At 38.8% G+C, this 12,458-nt stretch overlaps 1 protein-coding gene across 14 annotated transcripts in view; it reads right to left on the minus strand.

Annotated features, from left to right (window-relative positions):
- The window catches only part of cdc42bpaa (CDC42 binding protein kinase alpha (DMPK-like) a), a 57,870-nt gene that overhangs the window by 30,181 nt on the left and 15,231 nt on the right, over nt 1–12,458 (minus strand). For all 14 annotated transcript variants that reach the window (XM_017699877.2, XM_037542186.1, XM_037542187.1 and 11 more), the window contains exons 3-5: nt 10,186–10,269; nt 9,938–10,033; nt 8,501–8,649 (exon numbers count right to left, since the gene is read on the minus strand). In XM_017699877.2, the coding sequence (XP_017555366.1) occupies nt 8,501–8,649; nt 9,938–10,033; nt 10,186–10,269 (329 nt within the window). The remainder of the gene's footprint in view (nt 1–8,500; nt 8,650–9,937; nt 10,034–10,185; nt 10,270–12,458) is intronic.

The following is a 12,458-nucleotide window of genomic DNA, read 5'->3' on the forward strand; positions in this document are numbered from 1 at the left end:
CAAGGATCAGTGAGCCTGAGTGAAGCAGAACTACTGGGTTAAAAATAACTTTTCCTCTGCACACCCTGATCAGACACACATGGATTCAACTCCAACCTTCTGCAGTCAGAGCTGTGACCCTCAGAGAAAGCCCAGAGACAGGTCCATTCAGTCAAACAGTACATTAGACATTACTGCTGATAACTCACTCCATCTCACTCTCCTTCATATATACAAGCCACATACATTGGTAAATAATAGGCACATTTTCCACCCTGCTTATTGTTCTTGGCGAGTGTGTTGCAATCGCACAATGGATTTCCTTTTTTGACTCACTAAAAAGTTAATAAAGAGCTTCAGTCCAAAATGCTCTATATACATTTGTAAAAATTTTGAATATACTGATTTTCTGAGAAGAATAACAGCTAAAGTATGATAGAAAACACATTTTATTTCTTTATTTAGTTTTGCAATAAATATGGTATTAAAATATTATATTATATTGATATTATTTGTATGCATAAAGTCTACTCCTAACAATGCATATCATTTTTGAAAGTGGTAATGCATTTTGGGATGAACCTCTTTAAATATCTTAGTTTAGGTGTTGACAAATATCAATTTTGCAATGGCCACTGAGGTAACCAAGCCAATGGCTCTTGTGGCCAAAATTAAAAGTCTGGCCACTATCCACTATCCAAAATTATAGAAACATGTTTATTGTATATACATTGAATTGAATACATTGAACAAAAACAGTACAAAAAAGTCAGTCAGATGTTGCTTTGGAAAAAAAAATGTAACTTTATATTAATAAGAACACAAACACACATTTGTAGTGGTCAAAACGCAAAATGCTGTGACCAGGGGCACCAGGCAATAGTTAAATTTAACCCATTTTTGTCAAAAATAGTTAAGATCCAAACAAATTAAAAAAGCAAATTCAAATACAACAACAAAACACTTGTTTTCATATATACACCACAGAAGGCAGGGCACCACTTTAAGTTATGCTATTCTCACAAAACATTGCCTAACAGGAAAACATAAATAAATGAGAAGACTGTTCCTGGCCTTGGCAGAGCCAGCCACACAGCACAGCAGCCAGGCTTTCCCAAATTTGGCAGCATATGCTAGACTAAGGAGCAGGACGCGTCAGAGGCGTGCTAGAGCGTGTAAACATGGGCATACTTACAGACGGAGCACACAAGGGACACCATTTTAATAGGGTGGAATGCAAAAAAGAGAGCAAACATGTAGGTAAAAGTTAAAGACTCATCTAGATTCTCTGAACATTAAAAACAACAAAAAAACGACAAACAAACAAATGGGCAGAGGTGGACAGACAGAGTTAGAATTGGTACCTCAGACAAAAGACAAGCAAAGCAGAGTGAGAGAGAAAAGACAGTCAAACATAGTGGGGATGAAAAAGAGAAAGATGGAGGCAGACAGACAGAGAGAGGCCCAAAAAAACAAAAAAAAACAAAAACAAAAGAGGATAATTCTGGAGATTTCCAATTAAGGCGTGTGTGATTCCTGGCTTGCGGCATGCCTGGGAGGTGACTCTTGAGCGCTTATCGGCTCTAAAGCCCTGAAGCTGTGTTTACAGAGGCAGGGCACTGCACAAGAGGACGCTCCAATCTCTCCCTTGCTGAGAGACAGACAGAGACAGACAGACAGACAGAGAGGGAGAGAGAGAGAGAGAGACATACAGACAGACAGACAGAGAGAGAGAGAGAGAGAGAGAGAGAGAGAGAGAGAGATAGAGAGAGAGAATATTCCACACATTCTCAACACGCACCCAACCCAAAGTGAGCAAAGGAGAGCATAAGCTACAGAACTACTTTCCCATGGAGAACAGCATCGAGTTTTTTTTTTAACCCTGTAATTTTGCCAGTAAATCAGCAACAGTTAAACACCTCTCCCCTTAAGCATGACCCAGCATTCCCCTCCATTACTTCCATTTGTTATGTCAGTCAGAGAAAAGAAAAAACAAAGCTGTCTCCTCCCTCTGCAATAATCTTGCTGTGATAATCAGCAATTTTCCTCCCTGTCTAAAGGAAATACAGGGAGGAACATTTTCCTTTGAGCTTTACAGTGTATCTGAGAGCACATCTCAGAGAATCTTCAGAAATGTAACTCTCATTATCCACTTCGCCAACTAGCCAAGCTCTAACCAGTGTCCCTTTCCTCTGTTTATGACATTCCAGAGAAAAAAGCCCATACACAGGCCCCAACCCCCCAGTCCCACACCCATAAACAAGTTAGCCTGCTGACACATCAAGAACTAAGAGGGCACCAGTCAAAGCTGCGCTGTGGGATATTCACCATAAAGAGCAGGATGTATGCTTCACATATGCAGTACTATTAAATGTCAGAGACATTTCCAGTCAAAACAGGCTATGAAGTACAAGTTATTCATTTTTCAGTGTCAAGAAAATGCATATTTAATATTAAATTATACAGAGGCATAAATAACTACACATAATATCCACATTTTCAATATTTTGTGTGTTCAACCGCAGTCTTTATTTCAGCTTCCATTCTTTTTCAGGATACTTGCTGTTAGCATTTCAAAAACGCCTTCAGGGACTGTTATGGACTGTTTATCTGAAGGTTTTATCTTTTGGTCGTCTATCGGGTCTTGTACAGTTGTAAGGATTATCTTATATTTAATTTCCTCAAAAATACCACCTGAAAATAAACTCATACTTGATGGCCATTTTGACTTGATATTAAGAACATGATGGATGGTTTGTGACTTTTGCATAGTACTGTAGAAGACAAACTGTGAAGAAGCAGAGAATAAGACCAAGATTAGACCGCAGTAAACATGACAGGCACCTGAAAAGGTGTCTATGCATGTGTGCTGTCAACAACTGCCACATTTCAGCACTGGAACAGACAGAGACAAAAAGACAGACAGAGTTAGGGAGGGAGTGAAGAAAGAAAGAATAAATATAGGGTCGGAGAAGGGTAATCCCTTTTAAGACAGCAGGACTGATATGCAGAGGCCATCTGCCTTGGCTGCAGCGTCTCCACAGGACTAGAGAGACAGACCAAGCAGGCTCTAAGCCACAGGAGGGCTCAGAGTCTTCACGGCTTACAACCTATTAACACTTCCAGCAGGCAGCAGACCTGCCATGCTGCCACACACATACATACCTCTCAGTGTCTATTCACTGGCCCTCAAAAGACAGAGAGACTCATATCCTGCAAGCATGCATCATTTCCTTTGTAACATGAGAAAATGTGGCTTACCACTTCCTCCTTGTGTGGTTTGTGAGTAACACCATATCTTGTTTCGATTTTGATTTAATTTACTTAAGAGATGCTGCTACTCATTTACAGTAACTGTAAACTGCCCAAGGACTAAATGAAGCAGCCTTAGTTCTTAACCTCAAAAATGCAAAGCATAGTGCACAAATGTACAGTTGTATGCAGAAGTTTGGGTACCCTGACCAAATTACATATTTTGTTGATCTTTGTGAAAATAATTAATATTCAACCTCTGCAGAAAACTACTTAATTTTATTTACCTGCAAAAATGAAGTTATATTGTGGCATGTGCAAAACTTTGGACACTACTTAGCGTCATATCAGCCACACCCTCTGGCAGATATCACAGCTTGCAAATGCTTTTCCAATCTAGTTTTAGACATTTTCAACTACTGTTCCTTGCAGAACACTTTTAGCTCTACAATATTCTTGGAACAATGTGTGTGCACAGAACAGGTTTCTACCCACAAACGTTCAACAACATTCAAGTTAGGGATCTGTACGGGCCTTGAAGTAGTTCATATTGGATTTTGAGGTGTGCTTTGTATCACTGTCCTACTGAAGAAGCCAGTCTCTACAACTTCAGTCCTTTGACCTACTGACACAGCTGCTTCTAAAATTTGCTGATGTTTTCCTAATCCATTCTTTGATCTATGTGTAGTGCTTCCTGTGCCACTGGTGGTCACAAAACCTACGCGTAATAGCATAATAGATCCACCTCAATGCTTAACAGCTAGCAAGATGTTATTTTCATCATCTGTTGATCCTTTTTTTCCCCCCTCTAAAATTCCCTCTAGTGAATATGGCCCAAGAGTTTCATTTTTACTTCATCTGTCCATAGCATGTGTTTCCAAAATGCCTCTGGCTTATCTAGATGTTGTTTTTCATCTTCAGATGTTGCCGTCTGTGAGGAAATCACAAGTTTTTGTTTGATGACTATTCCACGCAGATCATGTCTGGGCAGCATCAAATGCACCACTGTGCCTGTGTCAGCTAAACCTTCTCGCAGGTGCTTTGCTGTCATATGGGTGTTTTGCTTTGCCTTTCTTGTCAGCATACAAGCAGTTATTTCAAGAGTTCTCTTGGTCTTGATGTCCACAGTTTTTCTCAAATATAATTCCTTACCGACATTCTGGAGAGTGGAACTGTGATCGGGAAGTTCTTTGATAAGTTTTTATACCATTTCCCTGTTTTGTGGGCATCACTTAGCTACTTTTTTACATGATCAGCTAGCTGCTAACATGATCACATGGTTGCTGAGTGTTAGCACAAGGTTTGAGGAATTTATTATGCTCAAATTAACTCAAAAAGTGTTTACTTTTACAGTTACACAGACCAGTAAATGCCTTCAAAAATACAATCAAGACAAACCATGCATTCCACCTAAAGCAGTGTCAAAAAAATAAAGACTACAAATATATGCATGTAATAATAATTCTTTAAATCGGTCAACAAGATCACAGTCGAGAAATATTACTGACTGAGATCATTCCTCTCAGCAAAAAAATTTAGAGGGCTATAGGATACAGGTCACAACCTTATGACATCTTGCATATGAAATTATTAAGTGGCTAGCTTACTTGCTAAAATAAACAACAAACAAAAAAACAAATACATAAATAAACAGGTTTAAAAAAAGGAAGGGTTAGGACTGTCGTGGTCAGATCAATACTTCCTGCAGATCAATGCTAAACACATTATCTCCAGTCAATAACTGATTAAACCCACAATAACAGAACTACATTAGAATGGCTAAGTGACCTCAGATGTACTTCATCAGATTCCACTTCTGAATAATGAAGGCCTAAACAGTCATTTGGCTGAAAATTGACAAATTTTACTAGTAAAAATATAACCCATTATAAAACTGAACCGTTTCACTAAATATAATTAGCAGACTAATCTCACTTATGTTAAAGAAACAACAACTAAACAACAATTATTATTAAAAATCATGTATGAAGTTTATTCTAGCCATGACTTTGTCTCTCAAAATGTGGTCTGCGTGAAGAACTTTTGATGGTGCCTGGCTTTGTGTTTTCATTTATGCTTTCAAGCTCCATCATCATGTGTCTTTATAAAAAAAGAATATTTCTTTTGTTTTTCAATTGTGTGTTTATGGCAAAAGCGGCATCCTTTGTGTTAGATGTGGCATCATACTGAAGCCAGTCTCTATGCACAATGCATCTCTGATTTGATTCTGCAACCTTTCACTGGACTGATGGACAGCAAGGGTCAAATCATCATGTTTACACAGCAACTTAAGCTTTGCATTGTGCTGCAATTTCAAAACAAATGAGGTTACCAGCCAACTGGCTGCTGAACATTATTTTTCTGCCAAGGCAAATTTTTATCCCCATTTAGCACTTGGCAGGTGTTTCTTCTGGACCTCCAGGAAGGGCAGTGAGTGCATGTGTACATGTGCGTGAGAGGAGAATCCCTCCATCAAAGCCATCCTCACAACTGAGCTTCCCTACCATTATTTTGTTCAAGCAGAAAACATCTGCACTTGAATCAATATTAAGTGCTATTACACAACGACAGCGAAGAGACAGCTGTACAGCAGTACTGAAGCCACAACATCTTCTAGTCACATAATTACTTCCTCCACCCAGGTCATTAACCCTTAAAGCATTTCATCAACTCTGCTCATGAGTCTCCTTCAGGCTAATCTAAGAGCAGGAAGTACAGATTAGAACTCTACTACACGTTCCAACTCCCCTGTTGTCTCGTCTGCTTCATACTAAGAGAGCCGAGGAATGTGCTCTAGCCCGTCGCTGCGGCTCTATGTGACTGATGGTGAGTCAGTGTTGGGGTTATGGGGGTTGTGGGCTCTGGAGGTCAGTTCAATGCGAGGCTTGGCTGCTCCCTTTTTCCCACAGAGACGCTGGGGCCGCAGGACTGCTCATTCCTGAGGGAGGTCCCGGCATTCCAGCCCAGGACACACACTCGCAGACCCTGCACAGCTGCAGCTGACCACGCCCCGACTCAGCATTCCTCCCACTGCCTTCAGTTTTTTCACTCTCTTTCTCTCCCTCTCTCTTTACTCCAAGTTAGTACCATTCTCTCCCTAAGCTCCACGCTCTCTTTCTGTATTTCTCTTCTCCTCCTCCTCCTTCAAACACAAGCAAAGCCCGTAAAATTTTAAAAGGGGGGAAAAAAATACGAAGGAGGACAGTGGTTTAGGCCTCGTGCATAATTCTTATCCCTTCCCCCAGTTATAGACAGGATTGCATAAGCAAAGTGAAACAACCATTCAACGATGAGGTAATACAATACAGAACAGCTCCCTGCCTCAGTCCATCTCAGCAGTAGCTGACTGGTGGTAATGTGGTGTGTTATTTCATTCAATGGCAGTGCAGACAATGTCAGAGCCCGAGAGGTGACGACGAGGTGCCAAAATCTCAAACACGCTCCTGACTCTCAGAGGAACAGACCTGTCAATTTCTTTCTTTCTTTAAAATAAACATACACAATCTGTAGAGGAGTAGAGAATAACACATTCAGATTATCAGTTTGAAACAATACCAATGCTGGTATGAAAGGCTGTTCCAGGGGAGGCTTTTCAGTATAACCTGTCTGTGCTCTATAGCTCTGACTCTGTCGGGTATGACAGCAATGTGGGAAATCATCTGGTGACCTGAGGTCACAGGGTCAGACCCTTAGCTGAGACATGCTAAAATGCTAGAGTTTGAAATCTTTATTTGAAACCAAAGAGATCCAACTGCTCACATCAGGTTCAGTCGTGTTTGGACATTATCTTCAAAGTAAGCTTCAGGTCTGGTTGAGTTCAAAATTCACACTTGAGTTCTCATAGCATGCTTCAAACTTCGCATAGATTTTACCAGCATTTTCCACTGGTTTAGTTTTTCTCCTTACCTCCTCACATACTCACTACCTAGCACTGGAGGACCCACAGGAAACTAAAAGACTGGCCTCTTCCTATATCGACCCCTAATCACAACAATGGAAGGCCCACCCAGCCAATCAATGCTTACTCAGCATCAAGCTCCATTTCTGAGAGCAGCCATTAGCTGTTGCCCAAATATCAGATATGCTAAAAAGGGTGTGGTGATGGTTTTTTTAGTGTTCATTACTACATCAACATGCTCTGCTTAAAAACTTAAGAGTTTGATTTTGAAGCTTTTATTTAATAAGTAATATATAAAATTATGACAATGATTATTCTGAAAATAAAGCAATGATAGTGTAAATATATGGGTGACTATATTTAAAGCCCTAAGCACATGTAAACACACCTGTCCTTGATACACTAGATTTGTCTTAAATTTGGATTGTTTCTAATATTATCTTGACTATGGTACAAGATGGCATTACTGCCAAATTTCAAAATACTACAACTTTACTGTGGCTTCTTCATTCTCTTGAGCAGTTTTTTAAAATTTTCATTGCATTTTGCATTTTACAAGCAGCAGGCTTCTGCACTCTCACAAGCTAAGCCATTATTCAAGTTGCTGTTTTCTCTCTAATTATGACTTGTGAATCTAAGCTAATTGGCTGGTGTCCTCAAAAGTACTGTATGTACTGTGCTTATTGGTGGTATAATGGTGTATTCTGGTGATTAAAATCTTCTTGCAATAAGGAAATGCTATGAAAATAGACATCGTGTAAAAACACTGACATACATTTACAGTTTACAAGTTTATGATCTCATAATCCTCATAATATGAAGATTAACAACATCTGTTCCCCTTTAAGAACATCTTATTTTCATTAGCAGTAGTTCTGTGATGTAAATGAGGTTCTGTAAAATTGCAATAACACTGTTATAATATGCTTTATGCCCTGCTATACTGTGTTAACAGTCTCTTATGGCCTGGAGTGGTCTCTCCACAAGCAAACCATTATTTACTATCTTCAATCTTGCTTTCAGGCTCCACACACACAGACCAGAGCTGATCCACAGCTGCAACATGAGCTCAGAACACAATCTCTGCAAGAAAGTTCTGCATATAGTGCCACTAATAGAAACATATTGTACAGAGCCTTGAAACTTGAAGTGACTGCAGAAATCAGAAATGCTTAGCCACCCCAAATAATCAGCAAACACATTTTGAGTTAATGTAGCAAGGATTCACTTGATTGTTCTTCCCTGAGCATCTTTCTGTCAAAAAGCTCATATGTTGGTCAAAAACAACCGTTATTCCAGGTAAGCAGTCATACATGAGCCTGTACATCTGATGCAGGCTGGCCACGTTTTAAATGCATCCTAAATTCTTACCTGTGTACATAGTGGAGCTGATGCACAGAGTCAATTGCCAGCACCATCTCAGCCAGGTAGAAACGGGCCATGTCTTCAGGCAAGCGGTCCTCAAACTTACTCAGCAGAGTCAGAAGATCGCCGCCCACATAGTAATCCATCACTAGATACTGCAAGATACAGACGTGTCAGAATCCATGCTTTCACACAGTCAAGACAGGCTAACTATTATTCATGTTACTGAACAAGTCTTACAAACGAAAAGTAAGTATGCATGTAACACAGGAATTCTTGACCAAATGTTGCTATCTGATATTTTACATGTGTATATCTCTCAATGCTAATGCAGATGCATATACAAAAGGAACTCAGTAATTAAGACTAGCTCTACCTAGGCACAATTTCTACAACATTAATTTTAGGACTGCACAACAGTGACATAAAACGCGATATTCGATAAAACTGGCGGATATCACAATGATAATATGAGAAGTGATAAATTACTGTTTAAATAACAGTCCCTGGCTTTATGTAATGCAGGTGCAGACATTTTTTTGGGATTTGAAATCTAACTAAACTCTCTTTAAAGAAACAGCAAAATACAAAATTGCACCACTTACATTTCTGCAAAATTAAAAGAAATGAAATAAGAACAACTGCCTACATCAGAACTGCAAGCATTTTTTTATGCACTGAAAGGCTAAAGAACAGTCAGCATTACCTCAAGAGCTTTTTAAAAAATGTTTTAATAAAGGCAACAAACCAAATAAATAAATACACACATACATAACATATATATAAAGAACAAATACATATTCGTATTTCTTTGTGTATGGCATCAGACAAGCTGGGTTATATTTAGTTTAAAAATACCCCCTCATGCTTTCGGCTGAGCACAGTTAGGCACCATGTTCTTGGTTCATCTAGCAGATGAACAGAACAGCCAAAGCTAGCTTGTGTTGCATGTTTACCTGTTGCTGCTTACCAGGAAGTTGTCATCCTAAAATGTGTAGTACAGTCTGGCTATCCCTATTCACCAGCACAGCACGCTCCTCCCAAAAACATGCAGTTTTGAAACTGAATTTCCACTAAAGCTGAGTTATGGGCTCTGAGTGTGTGTGTGTTTTGTAGTTGATCATTTGAACTGACCAAATGGTTGAGTTACTTGTCTCCCACGCGGGAGAGCAGTGCTTGGTCCTAGCGCAGAGAAGCAGGCTTGTAACATTTTTTGCCATCTTTCTGGCGCTGCATAATATTAGAATGAGACACTTCTGTGATTACCAGAGTTCAATCTGAGGCATTAATACAATCAACTTGTGAAGTTGTCTTCTACTAACCATATCATTCAGTCTTACAGCAGCATTAACGAAACTTGCTTGAAAGAGTTATGAGAGAGACTTTCATTAAAATTTCTGACTAATCAGAGACTGCCTCTCCCACACAGTTGTTGCTGCTTACCAGGAAGTTGTCATCTTGAAATGCATAGTGCAGTGTGGTGATCCACTGGCTATCCCCATTCACCAGAACATCACGCTCCTCCCGAAAGCATGCAGTCTAGAAACAGACATACAAAAAAATTTTACATTCACATTCAACCAAGAAAGACTTGTACAAGATTTCAGTGAACTACAATCAATAACAAATTACAAAGAATGCTTATCAATTGTCCCTCATATCTGCAACATTTACAACAATCTGACATCTACCTCAGCTCTTTTCAGCATCTCCCATTTGTTGAGAATCTTCATGGCAAACACCTTGTCTGAATTCTTCACCTTTACAACTGCTACCTGTAATACACAAACAGAAACACAATATGCATAATAGGTTACAGCCACAGAGATTTGATTTTTAGAGGTTTGCTCTCAGAGAGATAAGAGAAATTTCAAACTTGGTGGAGATCTACAGGAAGAATGTACTTTGCATTTTTGGCTTGTTTGCTAAAAGATTCTGTTGCAAATATGGCAGAAGACCGACAGCAGTGCCACCTGGGTGGAAACCTGGAATTACACTCAGGTTACTGCAGGCATGCATGCCCTGGCTATGGAGACATAGTTAAAGCTAAGAATCACAAAGTACTGAAGTACAGACTTTCTTGTCAGCTTCAGACAAACAATCAGGTGGCACTGCTTATATCACGTCACTGCTGACCATACCAGATAAAGCTGTACCAGTTAATATCCTTTCCATGCTCTTGTACAGATGTATGGAGTACATCAAAATATCATAATGAGATAATATTCTTTGTGAACAAGGACTGGTGCTGCAGAAGCATGACTCTTGAGAAACTACCAAGACCAACATTAGCTGACACTGCAATGAATCAGCCCCTTAGAAGGACACTAAACCTCAAGTTGCTTGATTGTCATTGTAGTTTGTTACCTCCAAGACATATTTCATAATAGCAGTAGGTGAATAATTCATCTTCAGGTCTATTCATAGAGAGACAGATTCTTACAGACAGAAAACAACACACACCAAGTTTTTTTTAAAAAACTTCCACACATATGTTAAGGCTATCTTCTAGACTGAGTCTAAAACTTACAGACTTTGATGCTGTGTAATTTTTTTTTATAAATCAGAGCCTGCTTTCTCAACGTTTCTCAATACCAATTTGGCTTGTACAATAACGCAAAAGCTTATAAGACATGCTAACTATAAAAAAGTGGAGGTCAAAAAAATATATAGGAATGAAATATACAGGAATTAAAGTGTTACAGCAAGTTTATAAATCCATTTCTTCAGTTTATCTAGGTAGATCCTACTCTGTTTATGTCCACAAAAAAAAATCAGGAACTATGACCTTTCCTTGCTAATGAGCACTCATCTTTAATGAGAGAAGCATAAGCAGAAAAATCGAATTCCCCCTCTAACATAGGAAACACCTTCAGATGTTCAGCGGAATGCCCCATGTTGCTGTCTTAAAAGAATGAATTTTTCTCAATACTCAAAGAATTCACTTCTTGCATTATGAGAGTGTTTTTAAACAAACAAAAAAAACTGTACTCTGTCTGAGGGTCCCACCATATTAAAAACTGCACACACACACACACACACACATATATATATATATATATATATATATATATATATATATATATATATATATATATATATATATATATATATATATATATATATATATATATATATATATATCCATCCATCCATCCATTATCTAAGCCGCTTCTCCGTCAGGGTCGCGGGGGGATGCTGGAGCCTATCCCAGCAGTCTTCGGGCAGAAGGCAGGATACACCCTGGACAGGTCATACCTGTTGTTAATACGCCTTATATCTTACTAACGAAAATAAAGTTCAAGGAATAGGATACGGAGATTGACTCAAATGCCACAGCTAGTCATTTCACTGAAATATCTAGGTAGGACCTACATGCAGTGGGAGATCAAGCATCAGATTTTAACAGTTAATTCTTTTGGCTGTAATCTTGTGAGCTTGGTTGTACTTTCAGGTGCCACTTCTAACAGCCAAAGTAGAAAGTCAAAAACAAAGTAATTCAGACTGCCAAGTACAAACATTTTTTGGAAATGGTATTTTACTTTTTTTGAGGCTAATGTTTACAACATAAAGAAGCCTCTCATTTATCCCCTTACTATTTAAGAAACAGAACATTTGACTCAGGAAGATTTCTAGAACAAAAATCACTTGAAAGCAATTTGTCAAATATCTAAACCCTTCAGTCACAGTGAAGCAGAGCATCCATTTTTTCAGACAGAGATTTCTTGGTATGCTTTAAAAGAGTCACTATCATATGCTCTATATAAGCTTCTTTCAACACAACATTTATAAATCCAGGTATGTATATATAACAAAAAGTACAAATAAATACAGAACGGAAGAAAAACGGGACTAACATTCATTTTAAACTAGTGTCCAAGTGAAACAACAATGTGATTCACTCCCTGCTATTCAATAAGCCAAAACAAGCAGTCACTGAGAATTCTGCACATTCCAGTCAGTG

Source organism: Pygocentrus nattereri, chromosome 10 (genome assembly GCF_015220715.1).
Source record: "Pygocentrus nattereri isolate fPygNat1 chromosome 10, fPygNat1.pri, whole genome shotgun sequence".
NCBI lineage: Eukaryota > Metazoa > Chordata > Actinopteri > Characiformes > Serrasalmidae > Pygocentrus > Pygocentrus nattereri.